At 43.2% G+C, this 20,223-nt stretch overlaps 1 protein-coding gene across 2 annotated transcripts; it reads right to left on the reverse strand.

The window, feature by feature from the left end:
* Positions 1 to 1,064: 1,064 nt before the first annotated feature.
* Positions 1,065 to 19,483, reverse strand: LOC108101426 (BTB/POZ domain-containing protein kctd15-like). 2 transcript variants are annotated; one of them, XM_017205755.1, is made up of 6 exons: positions 19,415 to 19,483; positions 14,528 to 14,945; positions 13,869 to 13,931; positions 4,398 to 4,505; positions 3,372 to 3,877; positions 1,065 to 2,855 (listed from the first exon to the last, which is right to left on the reverse strand). In XM_017205755.1, the coding sequence occupies exons 2-6, from the start codon at positions 14,536 to 14,538 to the stop codon at positions 2,422 to 2,424; spliced, it is 1,122 nt and encodes a 373-aa protein (XP_017061244.1). In that variant the 5' UTR covers positions 14,539 to 14,945; positions 19,415 to 19,483; the 3' UTR covers positions 1,065 to 2,421. The 2 variants fall into 2 exon arrangements, with proteins under 2 accessions (XP_017061244.1, XP_017061245.1); XM_017205756.1 differs by having other exon boundaries at positions 14,251 to 14,945.
* Positions 19,484 to 20,223: the final 740 nt, after the last annotated feature.

The following is a 20,223-nucleotide window of genomic DNA, read 5'->3' on the forward strand; positions in this document are numbered from 1 at the left end:
ATACCTTAAGGATCTTTCTGCTTGGTGTAAACGTTGGAATATGAGAATCAATCCGCAAAAAACTACGAACCCCTGCTTTACACTGAAGAGACTTGTATCTAACACCCCTGAAATCCAGCTAGAGGGAGTCAGTTTGGAACAGCCGTCGCAAGCAAAATATCTTGGTATCACACTGGATAAGCGCCTTACGTTCGGACCACATCTGAAAGCAACAGTCAAAAAATGTAACCAAAGGATTCAGCAACTGCGTTGGCTTACACACAGAAGGAGCACTTTGCCGCTGAGATGCAAGAGGGCAGTATATGCATTCTGTATCCTGCCAATCTGGCTTTATGGTATTCAAATTTGGGGGATCGCAGCCAAATCGAACTACAAAAGGTTACAAGTGTTGCAGAATCGGTTTCTACGTACCATTACTGACTGTCCCTGGTATGTGCGTGGCACGACACTTCACAGAGACCTAAATCTACACACTGTGGAAGAACAGATTGGGAGACACACAAGCCGATACCGAGATAGATTAGAAAGACACCGCAGCTTACTGGCTAGGAATCTACTCCCAGCGAGACCTTTGAGGCGTCTCAAAAGGCAAGGCTTTGCCAAGACGATAAGGAATCAATAAGAAAATACTATATATAATCCTCTTCTTAATGCTGAGGTTTGGTTTACTTTTCTCATTGGTGACACCTGTGTTGTTAAGTACTTTAATTTGCTGTACAGATTCTGCACTAAATAAATAAATAGAAAGAAAAAAAAAAAAAAAAAAAAAGAAACTATTGCATTCTGTTTGCCTGGTACTTCAAAGTGAACTTTGGTTGAATATGTTGCGCTTGGCTGAACGATTTCAACGACGAATTTGTGTCATTAATGAATGTTTCAAATTTAAACCAGAACCGTTTAGTTAGCCGATATCCCAACCAGTTCCACAAAGTGTACTGCACCATAGGATCCACTTCACTGCTTTCCTACCAAGCAGTTTAGTTTCCACAGCGTTGCCAACCGAAATAAAAGTTTATCACCCGCTTGGATTTAAAATTCCCAATAAATAACTCAACAACTTACACGTATTTTTTGCTTTATTTAAATATTCAATTGAGTGGTTGTTCTATAGAGGGCGTGGTCGCAAACTGTATTTTGTTGAATATATCTATATTTGCATGTAATTGTATTTGAATTGGTGTAGACTATTTAGACGTCGGTTCGTATATATTGAAAAAGTTATCCCATAGTTTACATTCATAAAGGTTCAATTACATCAATTAAGTACTACAAAACTATTTTCGCTGTGAGTCGATCTTGAGTCAATGTTACTCTACCATAGTTTTCAGTGTATGTGGGCGCATGTTTGTGTGTGTTTGTATGTGTATTATAATAATTTATGCCAGCTACAATGCCTGGCCAATTCGTTTCAATGGAACAACTCAAGGTCATTAGCTGTAGGTGGTACACTTAGAGAAAACAATACTCGACTTAAACGCAAGGCTAAAAACAAAATCAGTGCTGGGCTCTTGGCTCTTTAAATGCTTAATAATACGCACGCGTGTGCTTGTGTCCAGCAAACTTAATTGATAAACATTAAATAACATTTGGATTCAGATTCAGAACTTGTATCCGCAGCGAAGGTTGTCCAAGTATTGCTAAAAGACAAACTGCTCAGAGCAGCAATGCACGGTTCCCCCAAAACGTGGGTGGGTCGACTTGCTAATATAGAATTTAATATATGAACAATTCTAGGTCAAGTTTGAGCTACGAAAATGCAGTTTTTGTATTTGAGTTTTTAAAGTGAATAACAAAAACTAATTTTAAATAATTTTTCTAAGATAAATCAACCACACTTTACAATTTCCCATTTTAAAATCATTTTTTATCTATCTTGAAATTGTAAAATCAGTCGAAATAAGGGAAGACAATTTGATAAAACCGATATTTGATATTCAAGTAAAGCTTTAAAACGTTTCCCCATGGAAATGATTGAATTCTACAGCTTAACTACCATTTCTTTTCACCAAAAATAAGGCTAAAATTACTAAAATAAATGTTATTTCTCCACAAACAAGTTGTTCCTTTTGTAGCTTAAGCGTGACAGGTAAATACCTGTTACTATACCTTAGAATTGTTCATAGATTCCATCCTACTTCCCTCATTTTTAAAGTCACCCAACGGAGACCCACCCATTTACCATTTACCCCGTTCCGGTGGCAACTAACGCCTGCAGCGCACATGGATCAGCCGGCCGCGTCGCAGGGAACTCGAACCCGAACTGGAAACCGATACCGAACCCGAACCCGAACCGGAACCGGAAACAGAAGCCACAGGAGTCGCAGGAGCAATACTAGGAGCCGCTGCAACGCCAGCTCCCGCTTCCTGTGGAGCCGGGGCAGCCGGAGGAAGAGGAAGAGCCAGAGCCAGAGCCGGAGTCTATCACATTGGAACGCGGCGCGCCAGCAGATACTCGGAGAACTGCTGGCCACCAACGCTGGCCTCGATGGTGAAGCCGGCGTTGAGCAGCCGGGTGAGCACCTGCACCGAGTTGAGCTTGCAGTAGCCGTTGAGGGGGAAGCGGATGATTTGCCCCCAGTCGCCCTGGTTCCAGGACACGCCGCTGCGACTCGACTGTGTCGCCTGGCTGGCCTCCGGGAAGAGCTCATCCAGCAGAGCGCGTTCCGCCGACAGCATTATGCGTTCGCCGAGATCCGGCGAGATGTGCAGTGCCACTACCTCGTAATTGCACTCCGGCGATGCGCTCGTCCTCGGGCTCGTCTTGATGTGGCGCGCCGGTGGAGTGGGTGGCGCCACCAAATAGTTGCCGTTGCGAACGCGATCCTTGCGCATGCTCTCCAGCTGCTTAATCATCGCTGCGGGCCCAGCGTACCGGTCATGTCGTCGTCGAGGAGGTGGCGGGTGGGGGTAACAGTGGGTGGGGGGAGATAGGAAGAAGAGCAAATTAGCCATAATCGCTGGTGGCCATAACGAGGCTCGATGCACGGAGGGAAAAGGTATCACAAGTATCTTATCAGAAATTACAAGAATTTAATAGCAAGGAAATAAAACTTGCGTAAGAAAAAATATATAAATTTAAAAAAAAAATACTTCTACTAGTTTGCTAACTCTTTTACCAAAAATTGTATTCAAATTTACAAAATATTTATGTATTAAAATGTAGTTGGTTTTTCTGAACTATCTTTAATCTGTTTTTTTGCTATTTTTTTATATTTTCAGGACACAAAATGATTTTTGGTGTGATAATAAATCCATAGATCTTTTCCAATAAATTCTGAATAAACCATCCTTCCATCAGAAACCAGAGTTTAATTCAATCAGATACTTGTAAGCATTTTCCCTCCCTGTTAATTTTTTAGCAGAATACTTACGCTCCACTTCGTAATAGCGAGCCTCCTCGAGCAGGAGCTCCAGGTCCGGAAAGTCCTCGGCAATCAGAAGTCTTGAGTTTCTCATAAAGTTCAGAATGTGGCGGAACATGCCCCCGTCGCGATCGATGAAATAGTGCTGCTTCAGAGAGTCGAGGACGATGGGAATCTGGCCGTTGAAGAGCTTGGCCAGCTTCGACTCCGGATACTTGGTGAGCGTCTCCAGGGAGCTGGTGTAGATGGTCCCGCCCACGTCGATGTGAACGGGCGCCGTGTAGCGGGAGGCGGCGGCCACACACGGAATCCCGGTGATGGGCTTGTGGTTGCCGTGCAAATAGGAACTGGCCCCCGCCGAGGAGGCTCCCCCACCTCCTCCTCCTCCGACGGCGGCGGCGGCAGCAGCTGCAACCGCTCCCGGCAGCCCCAGCGGCGTCACTGAGGAACTGGCGGGCGGCGTCGGTGTGGGCGAAGAGGAGTTTGAGATCGTTGGCGAGACGGTGGGCGAGGAGCTGCGGGCGAAAACCATTCACGAATTCCCAATGAGATTGATAGCAACAAAGAGGGAGGGGGAGGGGGAAGGGGAGAGGGGAAGGGGGTGGTGTGTGCAGATGGGAACGGTGAGATGAGAAGTGCCATGCGAATCGAGTACTGTCCACTGTTCTAACACTCAAGTCTAGTCATATATGAAAGTGGATGATTTCTGGCTTAAGTTTATTTTTTGAAGATTTATCTTTTTTCAATTTTAATTTAAAAAAAAAATAAAAAAAAGAATTTCAGATAAAATTGGGATTTAAAATGAGCCACTACTCACTTATAATAAGTGCTCTAAAATAATTATTTTAAAATATTTTCATCAAGGCAAATAATTTATATGAAACACAGCAGTTTAGTTAAACATATTATTCGTTGAATTTAAGAAAGTTAAATATATTATACGAATCTTAAAACATATCTACTTTATCTTCAGTTTCCCAAAAAAATAAATAAAGTCTACGAAAATCTATGAAGGATAAAGAATCAAAAACTTACCTAATTTTAATGTCGCTTCTGGCGTAAATGCGGCCCGTGGAGGACAAATCGCGTGGCTCCAGGGCCTTGACATCTCTTTCTCGCTCTCGATCCATATCGCATTTTTTCCTGTAACCAAGCGATGCATCAAATCTTAGTTTTCGGTAATTGATATAATTAGATTAGTTTATATAAGATGCAGGGGGGGCCTGAAAGCGCTAATCATGAGAACCAATTTGACCCCCGTGCAAGAGCGAAATTGACTTGACTCTGATTACAGACAGCCAACAACAACAACCACAATAACAACAACCAACGAAATCGACGAAGGACAGCAAACGTGACAACCAAAATGCCGCGACGGGTCGAATATCGCTTGCAGCTCTCCACAGGGCCCCATAAAAGTTCACACACACACACACACACTTTCAGAGAGAGAGAGAAAGATATATAAAGGGGGCCGAGTCAAGTCGCATATATATATGTATATATATATATAATTCATATGGCCATAGTCTTGGGCTGATTGTGTGGGAATATTTGGTTTTTCACTGCGTTTCCATCTCGGTTACGGGGCTTCGGGCCTAAAGCGATCGGCTCTCTGCAGCTTCGGTCGTGGACAAGACCAAATCGCCAGGCCAAAAACAGATACCAAGCCAAACCAAACCCAACCAAACAGAGCCAAACTGAGCCAAACCGAAACGGGCGGGCCGTGGATGCAGTTAATGTTAACGGCCATCGAGTGCATCGTTTTAGCCACGTTGTTGTTGTTGTTGTTGATGTTGCTGTTGTTGCTGTTGTTGCTGTTGTTGTTGTTGCTGTTGCTGGTTGTCGGTTGTTTGGCCGCAAGGGTGGCCAGTCGAATTTCACACGAAAATCACATTGTTACGCGGTGGAAAGCGTTGTGAGCTCACCAATTATGACGTGTCGGATTTCGGATGCGTGCCACATGGCGTATGCGCAACGCCACCGCTGAGCCGTCTTAACAAAGTCAACACCAATTACCAGGCCACATCTAAATCTCCAAAGTCATCATCATCATCATTATCATCAGTATCAGTTTCTCTGCGCCAGGATCGCAAATTAATAAAACTCAATCGAGTTGTGAGTGGGGAACTGAAACGAGTTGGCCACATATGACAAATGTTCACATGCCTTCTGCGCATTAACCTGGCTCACAGGCAGTTCTCCTCAGTTATGAATGCACATTACGTGGGACCTTGCCTAGTGAAGGTTGTTCGGTTTGCAAATAAAAAAATTTAGCTCTTTTTGGGGACCAGGAAAAATGAACTATTTATTTAAGAAGCTTCTAAAATTTCCAGTTTCTTTATAATTTCTAAAATTAACAAATGCTTGAATAAATTCTTTCCTTTTTTATTAGTTGAATTTTTCTAAAAATTTATTAACTATTATATTTTATTTTTTATGACGAAGAGCATCAACTGTCCGCTTTGGCCACAAATCATCGCTGCCCGTGTAGCTAAACAAGTTTGCTTTTTTTAAATGTTTGAGACCCTGCGGCCAAGCGACTGGGGCTGGGTAATTACGATTTGATTAACTTTAACTACATGAACATTCAAATGGGAATGAGCACCGCAGATGGAGTGGACGGACGGACTGTACGAATGCTCGTATACGATTGTACGAGGGCTAAAAAGCGAATAGAGTCGCAAGGAGCGGACGTCGCTCGAACAGGGTTACGGCAAATAAAAACCCAAAGCAGTGCCACACACAAAAAAATTGCACAAAATAAATGTCTGCGAGGCATTCTCATGGCAGCCATGTCGATGGTGAAGAGGGGAAAATTGGTGGGGTAGATGGGAGGAAAAGCTGGGCAAAAGCACCGAGCACTGGGTTTTATTAATTTACGGCAATTATAAAGCGTGAGTAATGCGTTCAATCAAACATTGGATATTCGTTTATGGGATCTGGCTTAATGGTTTCCTAGCCAATAACCTTTCCCCCACTTCCTCTCCCTTCCCTTTCCCCTCCTCTCTCCTCCTCTCTCCTCTTGTCCACCTCTTCCTCTTCTCCTTGTTCCTTGGGCCAAATGCTGCAGTTGCAGCCACAAAATATGCAATGCCTGAGCTCTGGCTTGCCACACAAACAATTCAATTTCAATTGCTTTGCGGCCCACTTGAGCAGGTGCAACAACAACAACACAGGTGCACACACACACACATGTATACGTATACGTATATGTGCATGTGTGGCATGTGTGTGTGTGTGGACACCCTGAGCTAACGGTATTGTATATAAGACAAGCACTGCAGTTTGCATCCTATTCTAGTCCATTATCGCCGCCGGCGGTATCTTTTCTATGCCGTCTAGTGGCAGGATGAGCAGAGCACTGGGCAAGGGGCAGAGTGACAGGGGAGGGGGAGAGGGGAAGGAGGGGGAGTAAAGGGGCGGCGGGGCAAGGCTGCCGGCTGGGCGGGGGGCGGAGTTGCGGGAGTTCTTCGCAGCGCCTTTGGTTACACTTGAGATGAGAAAGAGAGGTGAACGCGTGATGCAACCGAAAATATAAAGTTATGTTTTCTAAGGTCAAAAATTCTACACATACTTTGGATTGTAACTACATATGCTTAAATATTCTATATACTTCAAAAAAAGTAGTGCATTTTATAAAATAAAAGATTAAGCTGAAACAAACTAAAAACCCTTCACTGAATATCAACATAAAATAGTTAAATTATTTGGAGATAACATATTATACAAATATTATTAAAATGTCACCTATTATTTGGATATACAATATAACTTTGCAAGGTCAAGTTTAATCTGATCCTTATTCCTACTGCTCCAATATGTTATATGTCACGTGCTCAGCTCTGGCCAACATAATATTTTGAAGAGTTGCCTTTGCCGTAGTCATATTTGTCAAGCGGCTTCCCCCCATCATTTTGGCATCCTGGCAACCCGGCCTGCCGCTCAGCCGCTCTCCATTCGTCCTTCCCGTGGCCATTCCGTTCGACATCTTTGCCTGGCGCTGGTCTGATTTTAATGGCAATGCCATTAACTCTTAACTCTTGGCATTGCACATTTGCTTGGGAACGAGAACGAGTACGAGTACACGAGAACTTCCTCTTATACTTCTGCTGGAGTTTCATGTTTCATTCGGCTCGCAGGCGGCAGAAAGAGATGGCTGCCATGAGCTTATTAGTTTGCCATTGTTGAGATTGTGAGTGCGGAGCTGGATATCAGGTTGCCAGTCCGGCCAGTCCGTTCAGTCCATTCAGTCCGGAATGATGCAGCAGATGGCCCCGGGCGAAACCATTTTCCAAAAAGGAATTATGGACAAAACTGGCCGTTGGCACATGCTCAATGTTCGAATGCTGGGAGGATAACTCAGGACCGCCCACTTCAGTTCCGCCCAGGCAATTCCCCACGACTTGGACGACTACTCGGTTTTCGGATCGGGCGCTTGAGTGGGTGTTAGTGGTAGTCCCATATAGTGGTAGTAGTATTGTGGTAATACTGTAGTAGTGGTAGTGGCAGCCACCCTCCCAAAACAGGACAAAAGCGAAAACAAAAGCCAAGAAATGAGCTAAAGTGCACACCCCACACACACACACACATACTCCACTCACCTACACCTACAACCACACACCCCACACTCATACACACACACTGGAATAGCGACACACACCTAGGCAGAGCATCAGACGTTGACGACTGCGACTGCGACTGCGACGCTGACTATGTAACCCTAGAAAATGTCCTGCGGCCAGCCAACCTTCCGCACACAAAGGCCAGACCAGACAGCCCGAGTGTCCTGGTTGCTAGCTGCACTCGCAGAAAAAAGAAGTGGAAACATAACTTACATGGAAATAAATGTGCCTTACCAATAAGAAAATGTATAATCTAAAAGTAATCTAAAGACATCAGTAATATTAAAAAGTCTATCCAATTTATCTATAAGTATTATAAGTATGCTTAATCATTTCAAGACACAAGAACATTTTGAATTTATTTTTATAGGTTTAAAATATATGGTTTAAAAATGTTGTTCAATTTGTTTTAATGGAGAGATTTTATTACGAGGTAAGAACTAATTTTCGTCCTCTTTAAGTTGTTATAAAATACTAAACATATTCCTGTTAATATACTTTAAGGAAAATCATATTTTTAATCTTTCACTAGTATAGTATAACTCCACATTTATTTCTTTCAGTGCCGAAGGAGAAGGCTAGCTGGGCGAGAGCGAGAGAGGGCTAGCGAAAAAGGGCAAAAGCTGACTAGGCCCGCGGCGATCGTTTGGAATTAGTGCGGAAATCATGGATGGATACGAAACGAAACCAAGCAAGGAAAGCGAGCCAAGCCAAGCCAAACCAAGCCAAGCCAAGGAGTGCGGAATATGGAATACGGAGTACGGAGTACGGTCGGAACCGGGTTCCAAAGGACACTCGGAAGGTGGGTAGCTTATTCATCAGCACGGTGGAGGATTGGAGGGGGATTGGGTAGTTGGAGTCGAGCTGTCCCCCGAATGTAATCCACTGGGGCTCTGCACGAGCGAGTGCCCACTGTAGTTGGGCAAGGTGCCTGGTGTTTGGGATTGAAACTTGGGGTTTTCCTGCCCACCCACTCTCCTTCTCCCTCTCCCTCCCTCTCGCTCTCTTTCCTGCTCTGCCTTTCCCTCTCTAGTGGGTTGGTGGTTCCTTCAGGGCTTCTCCGGCTCCATGTGTGTGTGGCTCCTCCTCGCATGTGTGTGTGTGTGTGTGCCGAGTCCCTCCTCATTCATTTATCCTTGCAGCGCTGAGGGCAACGAGAGGAGCAGCAGCAACAGCAGCGGCAACAACAACAAAGGACCAGGAACATAGCCAGTAACCACAGCGGCAAGGATACACCTCCTGCCCGATCCGGACTGCGACTCCGATTCCGATAAGGGAAAGGCTAAGGATGTGGGGGAAACGCAGCGGGAAAGGGAAAGGCAATGCGAACGGGAACGGGAATGGGAAAGGATATGAGGATGGAGGATGGAGGATGGAGGATGCTGGGGTGGCCAACCGCTGGAGGCGCAAACTTTTGCGATTGGTAGGTAAGTCTAGTCGTGTCCGTTCTGGCTTTGGCTTATTCCCCATGTGTGTTGCCTGCATTTAAAGATATCATACCTAAGTTGCTCCCTCCGTCTCATGGCCTCAAATGCTCCCCAGGCAGCTCGCAAAACAACAGCAGAGTATGAAAGCAGGAGCAACCGAACAGCAAAACAAAAAAAAAAATAACACCAGCAGCAGAAGCAGCAGCAGCAGCATAAAAAATAAGAAAATAAAAAGCAAAACGAAAGTTTTCGAGGCAAAATCTTATCTCAATTTTAAAACGCCCGCGGCGAAAGCGACGTCGGCTGCACTGAATCCACCTCGAAAGTTAATACGAAAACATTGGGAGCCCGAAGATTTATCAAACTGCAACACTTGCAGCACAAGGCGGCAGATTATGTTTGACGGGGCGGACGAGAGGGCGGAGGATTCCAATTAGGCAGGACCAAAAACCCAGTATAAGGACTTATATTTCGGTTCGGGGTTGGAAAAAGAAAGCAAACTTACGACTCCCGGGAGCTGCAGATAAGGGAATGCGGAACACTTGTGTATCTAGCCAAGACAAACATAAAGTAAACACACACACACACACTAACACCAACACAGAGAGAAACACACACACACGAGGAATGAAAGGAAAAATCTGCAAAATGTCCCGGGGACAAGTTGAGAAGAATCCAAAGCCTCGGGCAATTCTCGAGAAGGTCGAAAGGAGAGCGGCGAAGAAGAAGAGGAAGAAGAAGAGGAAGAAGGAGTGTTGGCTTGTTTTCGTTTCGCAGTTGGCCGCAACCAAAATCAAAACGCTGATGAGCAGGCAAATGAAAAACTTTTTGCCGTCCAGTCGACGGCGGGCGCAAGTAAAACACAAAAAGCCAAAGCTAGGAGGCCCCCAAACTCCGGTCATATGTGCGGCTGACTCCTTTGGCTCCCTCGTTCCCTCGCGGCTCTCCGTATTCCATATCCCCATATCCCGTTTCCCGGATCTCAGAACTCAGTGCTGGGAACTCGGATCTCGGGCTGCAGTGTTGCCCGAACTCAACTTCTGCGTCGACGTCGTCTTTAGCCAAAGGGTCCAAATCCAAACGGCGGAGCTCGAGCTGCGGCATATGGGAAATCAGACCACGTTTCCCCTCGCTTTCCCCTTTCCCTCCCTTCCCTCACCACTCTGTGATGCTACGAAAATTGTTAGCCAAAGTTGCAGAATGTGTGCGCCATGGCAAATTGTACAAATATATGCGATATATATATGTATATATATGAGAATATATATGGCCATAGTATGGCGCGTGTGGGCTGGGAAGTCTGGCCGAAGTTGAGTGAGTAACTGGAGTGCCGGCATATACTGGAAGCAGCAGATATTAAAACGCTGCAAGGCTTTCAAAAATAAACTTTGAAAAATTTATTAGAAAATATTAAATAAAAACGACGATTGCGCTGCATATGGCTCACTCAGCAAAAAGCGGGCGAAGGGTTGTGGAAGAGGTATTCCGGGTGAGTTGACGGGGCAAAGGGGGGCCTTAACTGAAGCCGGAGCTGTAGCTACGTATGCAGAGCAAACATTACTCAGCCAACTCACAACTCGCCGACCTCCGACCTCTGTATGGAAAAAAAACGAAAGAAAAAAAGTGAAACAACAGCAGGAACGACAACGACGACAGGCAAAATATAAATATATTCCGGATAAATCCACGTGTGTGTGTGTGTGTGTGTGTGTCTACGTAGAGATAGAGGATGTTTTCATTCTGCTAAATTCGAAAATTGAATTGAAAGTCAAAAGCGCAAAGGATAAGCAGGCAAAGCGTCGGAATATTGCCGTAAAGAAAAACATTGCGCATACGCAGCGTTGTTCGCTTGTTGCAACTACCTGCCAGTTGTTGGCTGTAAAAGGGCTTTCGCCATGTAGCCTGATTGCCTTCGCTACTTAATCAAGTGTACATAATAATTAACAGCCATGTTTCCACTTGAACAGCGCTCAAACAATGGAACATGATTCGACATCCGAGCGGGGTAACCGGAACCCAGAAAACCATGCCCACCACACGAAACCCATTCAGAGGCACTCCTGCCCCGGCAACTGGATTCGCAACTGCAACTGCTACTGCTACTGCAACTGGCAGCGGCAGACAATGCACCCTGCCTAATTGGTGCAATTTGCGTGTGCATATCGCAGCCAAAAACAGCATCAACAGCAGATGCAACACAAAGGCAACTGAAGTAAAATGCACTTGCCTCTGCAGCGGCAGGTGCACATGCAGTTGGGCAAAGGATCGGTTTCTGGGATGGGTAATCCTGGGCATGAACGAAATGTAAATACAAGAGATTATTCAGCGGATTAGGGATGCAAGAATGAGGGTGGATAATATCCAGAATGAATGGAGATGTATGTTTAAAATGACAGGTTTACACCTTCATAACAAGCATAACCTATCAAATGGTAAATAGGTAGAATATTGGTTGGATTTAACGATATAATAAATGGCTTTTTTTTTCTAATATATCTAAGAGTATCTATCATCTAAACTAGATTGAATAAAATTATCTTATTTTATTAAGATTTTATTTTTGGGGGGTTTTTGTCGAATGTATAAATATCTAAATCAAAAATCAGATAATATTTTTATCTTCAGAAAAACTTGTGACAAATAGATTTAATTTATGTTTAATTCTTTTTTATTTTAAATTTAAAATTTTTTTTAGTAGCAAGATTAACCCACAATTTTTATAAGCAACACTTTCAAGCAACAAGATACCCAAAAGTCGTACCCCTTGCAAAAACTGCGGCAGCGAAACCACTCGGTTGGTGGCAAATTGGCAGCGCAATGTTGATGCTGGTAATGATGCCGAATTGCAGCTTAATTAACACACAGCGCGTTAAGAGCTTTTGTGCCACAGTCTCAGGCCGAAATGCAGCGGCATTCGAATGCATCAACCGAAGGCTTTGACTATTGGCACGTAATGGAAATCACTTTGCCGCTGGTTCCCCAAACAGTAGCAGGTACAGGCCGTTAATGTAAATGCGAATCCAAGTAGCTGGAGCCTGAATCCGCTGAATGAAAACAAATTAGCTGGGAGCTGGGGAGCCGAAAGATCCTGACAGTGCGAGGAAAGAATCGCGAACTGTGGCTCCAGCCAAACAGACAGACAAACAAACAAGATTCTGACTTCGACTCCGCCTCAAATAAGGAAATTCTTGTGTCTGGCATGCGAAAAACAACAAAAAAAATGCGAGAAACAAGCTGGAGATAAAACCAAAACCAGTTGCTTCCATATGAAAGAGAGGGATATACAAAGCGAGAGGGCAACAGGCGAAGGTCGCAAGCATTTTACTCCTCCTTTCTGATGCACAGATAAAAATTAGACCACTTTAAATTGGGGAACCACCTTGATTACAAAATTATTTATATTAACAAATAAGAGTTACATTTGTATTATTTTCTTTCCTTAAAATAATGAGAAGGAAAGCTATATCTCAAAAGGTTACGAACCATTTTAAAAAGACTCCACACCGTATTATTTATATATTAAATGACATCTTTCTGAACTTTTAATATATTTCTTAATATTAATTTGCTAAAGTATAAATACCTTATCAATTCATGTTTTTCGTGTCATTTCCCTATTTGAATACGAATTCGCACACTGCAGCTCTCGCTTTGAACTTTGCCTCATGACTTGGCTCCGACTCAACGGACAAACTGGCGGACAGACGGAGAGACGGACGGACGGACAGACAGACGGATGGACGAATCTCACGGACCGTCGATTCGCTGGCTAAACAAAAATTTTGTTGTACGAGTGTGCTGTATGTATTTGGCCCGGGGGTCATCTTTTGGCCGCTTAGTTTTCGACCAGCCACAATACAACCGGTCATGCCCCCTCCTTCGACCCACGACCCCCTACCCCCGCCTGGCACCATCGTATTTTATAGCCTTTAAGGTAGAAAAAATAATGCGACTCGTTCTCGTCTGCACACATAACTCAGCCGGGGGCTAAGGTTGCCCAAAAACGCCAGCGGCGAAATTTGTATGATTTTTTCTGCCCGTCGCCGATGCCCGCTTCCTTCGCCCCCCCCTCTGGTTTCCCCCTTTCCCCCATGGTTACTCTTCTTACTTTTGTTTATTTCTCCTTTGGTGCGGGTACAGAGCACTTGAGGCGCATAATTTTTTTTTTTTTTTGGTTTTTTTTGTTTAAAACAGTCTTCGTTTATGGCGCACAATTTCTGACTTGGCATGTGGGAGAGACGAAAATCAGTTGCCCGCGGCGCTTTTGGCCAAAACCAAAGGGAGAGGGAGGGAAAGAGAGATCGGGTGGCTTGCAACTTGGACTGTCGATGCTGTTGTGTGTCAAAAATTCGTTTATTACAGAATCTTTTTTTAAACTAATTTATTGACCAGCTCGGAGGCTGGCTGGGATTTCGGGGCATTTTGCAAATGAAAAGTTTTCGGTTCACGCTTACCGTTTGGGGCAGGAGGAATCCACCGTCAACGGCGATCGTTGATCCAATGCAACAAACGGAGTTCTGTTTGTGGGGCAAGAAGAAAGAGAAAACACAAATTAGTTAAATTTATTGTGATGAGATTTTTAATATTAAGAAATTTAAAAAAAATTGTATCAATTTTTGAAATTTTAGCGTCGCTAAATTGAGAACTTAAATGGTTTCTTATCATAGATTTTAAATATATTTACACAGCTTTACAGACTTCAATAAATTGCAATTAAGTTATATTACTTAAAGATACTGAAATTAACTGAAGGTTAATTAAAAACGAATTGAGGATAAACAAACTAGTACAAAATAAAAAGCTCTTGAAAGATCTCAATAGTTTTAAAGAACTCACAAAAAGGTTGGTATATTTAGGAAATGCACTTTAACTCTTTTTTAATACAACGCGCGCGTAGATAAACAATCTTCGTTTTGTCGGATCTTGAGAGCTCTTTGATTTTCCTGGTCTTGCTTCGATCGGCTGATCGCTATTTGCTTTCGGTTAAGCGTTTTGAATTTCAATTAAGTGCGCGCGCCAACAAATGTTTACTTCCGTTTCCGCTTGCGGTTTCACCGAACACCGTTCACCGTTAGAGCTAAGTGTTGCCTACTTTTGAGCGCTCGCAATTTACCTCACTTGCATTCGCGTCTGAAGTTGGCCAAAAACTGAATCCACTCGCTGGCTGATGGATGGCTAATGGCTCTATGCTGCTGCGGCGATGTTTGCTGTTGCGTGTTGCTGTTGCGTGTTGCGGCTCGAGTTGCGTCGTGTTGCGGGTGTCGTTCGTTGCTGGCGTCTTCTGTGTTGAGCCGACGACCTTGAGAGAGAGCGACGGCGGCGGCAACGGAGAGAAAGAGAGCGCCGTTTGTTGTTTAGCTGCTTGGCTTTCGCACCATATGATGCCTATGTGTGTGCGAGTGTGTGTTAATGTGTTAGAGTGTGTGTGTGGACGTTTAATGGTCTATTTCCGGTTTAAGTGGTCCGTTCTTGCCTTTGTTGTTCTTGTTTTGTTGTGGCCTGCAACTAAGCTGCCGCAATTAACATTGTAACTGTAAATAGAACAATTGGCTGGGGTGAAATGCTTTCGCTTGCCTTATAAATCGATGTATTTAATTAGGGTTTTTGCACTTGGGAAACATTGTTGTTTCTACACTTTTATGAAACAACATGATAGTCTTAAAAATGTAATTTAACGTTCCATTTGACATACTTTTCCCACTCCTTTTCTTATTTGTAAAAATGTTTTCAGTCCTTTAAATTGAGTAAACATTTTAATTATTAAATTCTTAAATCTCTTAATATATTTAATAAAGTTCCCAAGGAGTAACTCTTTTATTTATTTTCTTGACTGATTGACCAATTTTCTAACTGTGTATTTCAAATTTTAACCCATAAGCTGCATTCATCATGGGGGACATCTCTATATGGCCGATTTTCTATAATTGTAAATATCAAAGCCTGTTTGTTTTTGTTGCCCTTGGCCATGTGTATCCGTGTGTGCGGGCGTATTGGTGTTTGGGTGTATGGGTGCATGTACAGCTGACACCCGGCAGCCGTCCTATGTATTTGTGCTGGAAGTCTCTGTGTGCGTGAGCGAGTGCGAGTGTGCGTGTTTGTGTTAATGACAAAGCATAGAACGCTGCGGCCGCGGGCCAAACGAAATGAAACTTTGTGCGGCATCAGCTCCAGAGACTTTGAAGAAGCAGCAGCAGCAGCACAACCGTCGGCGGTACGAAGAACGGGGCAATGGGGCGCCGAGCCGGGCTGAAAGGCCGCCGGGCATCCGACGAGCGACTGCGACGGAGGCAGCTGAAATATTTTGTTGCCCTGCGGCAATGCAAAGAAAAACTTGTGATAAATACGCCGCCGGCCGTGTTTCAAAACACAAGCGAGAATGGGACGTAGAGACGGGACCGGGTGAGCGAGTACAGTGAAGCCTGCAGTTAGGCAGCTGTAATTAAAATGAGTGCGAACTTTCCACCCACCCGCTGGTGAACGCCCTTAGGGGAGGGGGTGGGCCCGAAAAAACCAACCCCACCCCCCTGCCGAGAGTTGTGTCGCATCATTTTTCATTGGCAATTGTTTCGGAATGCTCGCTTATTTGTCCCCCGGCCATATTCATTTTGTAGTATAAGCGCCACAATAATATTTCGCTATATTTCCCCGCTGCAGAAACTGCGATCCGGCATAGAGGTGGCCACGTGACTAGGATATCATCACACCAGACAAAAAATAAAATAATTATTGTCGCAAAAAAAAAATATAAATATATTAAAAGGATCAAAAAAAAAGTTTGTTTTTATTGATATATTTTCCATAAAAAGCAAAAGGAATTTTTTCTTTACTTTTCATAGTTATTGGTTTTTCTTTACTAATGATTTTGTGGTAATATTTTGACATCTAAATGATGTTTTTCCTAAGTCTATATACTATTCATTTTGTCTGTTTTTTTGTTTTGCAAACACATTTAATAAAAATATTAAATGTCAAATTGTTGTCCACCTAAAATATATTACTGAGTTGACAATATGTGAATTGCACTTCAAAGATCGAGTTTTAATATTAATCATAGTACTGAATGGTTTCATAAAACTGTCAAAATGCATTTGATGTGTGGCATTTCAATTTGTCATCTTTTATCGGAGCCATTGCCTCCGACGAGTGGAAATTGTTGCAATTTTATCGCTCATTTCACTCACTCGCTCGGAATGGGAAAAGCTGAGGGGAACTTTTATTGTTTCAATCGGACGAAGGGGAAGTGAGGGGATGAGGGGGCGGTATGCTCCTTTATTTTGACGTCGCTTTGCGTTTTTGCCATTTTAAATATTTTTTTAATCACAAGCTCACGCACACAGACACAAGCGGACAGAGTCGTATGTACTCAGTCACTCATATACGAACTCATACATATGGCAATACCAATATTTCAAGCCAATTTGCTGCAGTTAGCCGCCAGCGGACTGCCAACAAAATAATTCGACAAAATGTGTGCGGCGCGCTTTATGCTTTATTGTTTGGATCGCTGCGGGGCCACTGAAGTGGGATGGGGTGGGAAAGTGGGGTAAAGCGGAAGGGGGAGGGGGAGAGTAAGGTGGAGGGGTGGTGGATCCGCTGCAGGACCCATATATATATTCTACATACATATATATATATATGGTAAAAACGAATGCTCGGATCGGCTCAGAAATCAGCGTCAACATTTATACCCTTCCTCCGCTCGCTTGTAATTATTTGTTGATGGCTTTTTAAAGTAGCCCAACGAGCAGCCACGCCCCCAGCATCCTGACCGCCCACCCGCGTGCATATTTATTCAAGGCTTGTGCATTTGCTTGTCAATCAATATGGTGAATGGGAAAAACACAAACATTTAAATGCCAACGCATATGCTGAGAATTTCCGCAGATTTTTTGTTGCTCCTCGCCCGCCGACACCATCAGCATCATTATTATTGTGATTTTTTTATTATTACTATTATTTGTATGTGTGTGTGTGCACGGCTCATCACAAGCTGGGTCGAGTGTGAGTGTGTGTGTGCTTTAAAGTATATGTAGATAGGTATATATATTTTTTATTATTAACGATACTCAGCGAGCAAACAACAAAAACATGCCCACATACACACATATACCTACATATATATATATATATATATATGAAAAGGCTCATAAAATTCACAATGTCTGGCCGCGGGGCTTTTACTTAATGATGCCATTTTTGCCGCCGCAGCCTGAAATTCGCGTTAAATTTTTAACGCACGACCGAACTGCAGCGGCAGTGGCAGAAAGCGCGACCACATATCAACCATCAATTCAGGCATTCATCCATCCATCCATCCAACCAGCCAGCCATCCAGCCAGCTAGCGAGTCAGCCAGCCATTCATCCATATGTGGCACAACATTTACATTAACATTTGAATAGTAATCATTTTACAGGCCATGAGTTCCGTAATGAAGTGTTTGTATAGTCGTGTTCAAAGGGATCGATGAAATCCTTTATTGGTCCTATGTATATTTTTAATGAAATGTAAAAACTTCTCTAAAAAGTTTCGGTAGGTTGATCATTCCCAGTTTTTAAACCTTTACCTTTTTTCGATTGTTTTAATACTTAAGCAAAGGTGCAATTGGGCAAGAGTACACAGAGTAAACAGCGGATTGTTATTTGAATTAAACCTTTTTCTGAGTAGCACAACTTGAAAGGGCTAACAGTAAACAAAAACTATCAGTTAAAACTAACAAAAAGAGCTTATACAAATATTTACCAATATTTATATTTTGCTCACAAAAACAAACTAATATTTTTTCAAAGCTCAAATATTGTTATGTGGTGTAGGCCTAAAATGATTAAATGTTTGTGTACAGAATTTATTAAGCTGGCTTAAAAGATTGTACTAGGACCTGCTAAAAGTAATAACTTATCCTATATTCATACACCCAATAAAAATTATGAAATTAATTGGAGTGTTCTTGTTTTTATTGTTAAACTATAGTGCAGGATTTTAGCTAATCCATATGTAATTGGATCCAATTTCCACTTCTTGAGCTCAGTGAAAGCTGACTCTCACTTGCGAGTGAGGCGGCCATTTGATATATGCATTTTAATTGTGGGCATCTATGGCAAAGGGGGGAGGATTGTGGAGTCGATTGCCGACATCCTTTTGTCATTAGCAATGCGTGACATTTGTCATTAACTGCATAATGATTCCTATGCAGTTTGGCCAACTTCACTGGCCGAACACACATACACTCATAATACATGATAAGTGTGTGCGGATGTGAGAAATGAGTATGTGTTTGTGTGTGTGCATAATTTTAATGATTTACAAACTAGCCCGCTGGCGTTTTTAGCTCGAAAACTGACAGTTGATATCCAAAGACAAGCAGAATGAGGGAAATATAACGCAAAAGAAGATATAGCCGCGAGTTATGAATGGGAGAGGAGACCAGTTCTTTATTTCCAGCGTTTTGGGGTGGAACGAGCGAGCGAGAACGGAAAGGAAAGGAAAGGATTGCTGCTCGAACATGCAACTAAGATGCCCCAAGGCAATGCGGAGGCACAGAGGCACAGAGGCACACAGCCAGGGAGACCGGGCAGAAATGTGCAAGTTAAAAATAAGTTAAGTTTGAGTGGCTGGCGGCCCTGTGCGTTTTGCATATAATGAGGGTCCTGGGCCGTCAGTTTCCTTTTTCTTTTTTTTTTTTTTCGTACGGGTTGTCACCTGCCGGATGAATTTGGGCGACAAAAACTGTGATTGTGTTTGGCCGGTTTGTTGGTAATTATAGGCAGCCGGCAGTCGGCAGTCGGTGTTGTTCTTAAATTATATGCCACTCGTTTGTTATCCTTCGCCGCTGCAGCTGCCCCGCCCTCTAATGTGACCCTGCCAGTTGTCCAAACACGTGCCGTGCAACAAGTTACCAGCGCAGGCGAGCGCAAACAAGAAGCAGCAAAAAAAAAAACGGAAAACGGGGAAGGGGGGGAAGAGCGTGGCAATAGCATTGGCCAACTGTTACTGTTATTCACCTGCCACCGTTGTCGAAGGCTAAAAGCAAACACCAAACACCAGCACAAACACACTGAGCCACCGTTGAGAAAAGACTGTTTTGCGGTTCGTTTGGGGGTGTTAGCCGTGCGCCGTCGAGCGTGTTGCGTGCAACATGTTGCACGTGGCCCCGGGGCACGGCGACAGCAGCAACATCTGGCGCAGCAGCAACACGGGATGTTATCAGCCGCAACGTAAACACAACCACCACAACTAAGTATCCATATCCGCAGCAGGCGACTCCGATCGCCCGTCCAACCGACACCACAAGCCCCCGACCCCTTTGTGCACTGAGAGAAAATGCGTGACTTGAGATTCTTTTCAGTAGTTTTAGAATGTATTATATTTACCTACATATTATGACATTCTACCATTTCTGATGATGATACAGATAAATACTCCGTCTTTAAAATAACTGGTTAAACCTATTCTGAAGAGACTTTTAAATAGATTCATTATATAATAGAGACTATATTATAGATAGATAGAAACTGAGAAAAATTTTAACGCAGATTTTTATTAGATTCGATTACAATCATTTTCAGGAATATCACTTCGGGATTGGAATAAAATTGATTGATTGATTGAATTAAATAGTCCTTTGGGTAAACCATAGTATACTTGAAAAAAACTAAAAACTAAAAATTAGTTAACACTTCAGATATGTATACTTAGTATACTTAGAATGTAGTTTCTATAAAGGGATTTTTTAATTCTTTGAAACTGGGTTTGCGCTTAGAAGAACAAATAATTCAAATGGGATAATATGTTCCGCACTTATAAATCAATA

The sequence above is a fragment of the Drosophila ficusphila genome, unplaced genomic scaffold, assembly GCF_018152265.1.
Source record: "Drosophila ficusphila isolate 14025-0441.05 unplaced genomic scaffold, ASM1815226v1 contig_414, whole genome shotgun sequence".
In the NCBI taxonomy this organism is placed as follows: domain Eukaryota; kingdom Metazoa; phylum Arthropoda; class Insecta; order Diptera; family Drosophilidae; genus Drosophila; species Drosophila ficusphila.

Coding starts and splice junctions, on each gene's coding strand:
- LOC108101426 (XM_017205755.1), bottom strand. Junction 4,506..13,868: donor GATTCCTCCTGCCCCAAACG/GTAAGCGTGAAC, acceptor GCTTGGTTACAG/GAAAAAATGCGATATGGATC. Junction 2,856..3,371: donor TCGCTATTACGAAGTGGAGC/GTAAGTATTCTG, acceptor CTGGGCCCGCAG/CGATGATTAAGCAGCTGGAG.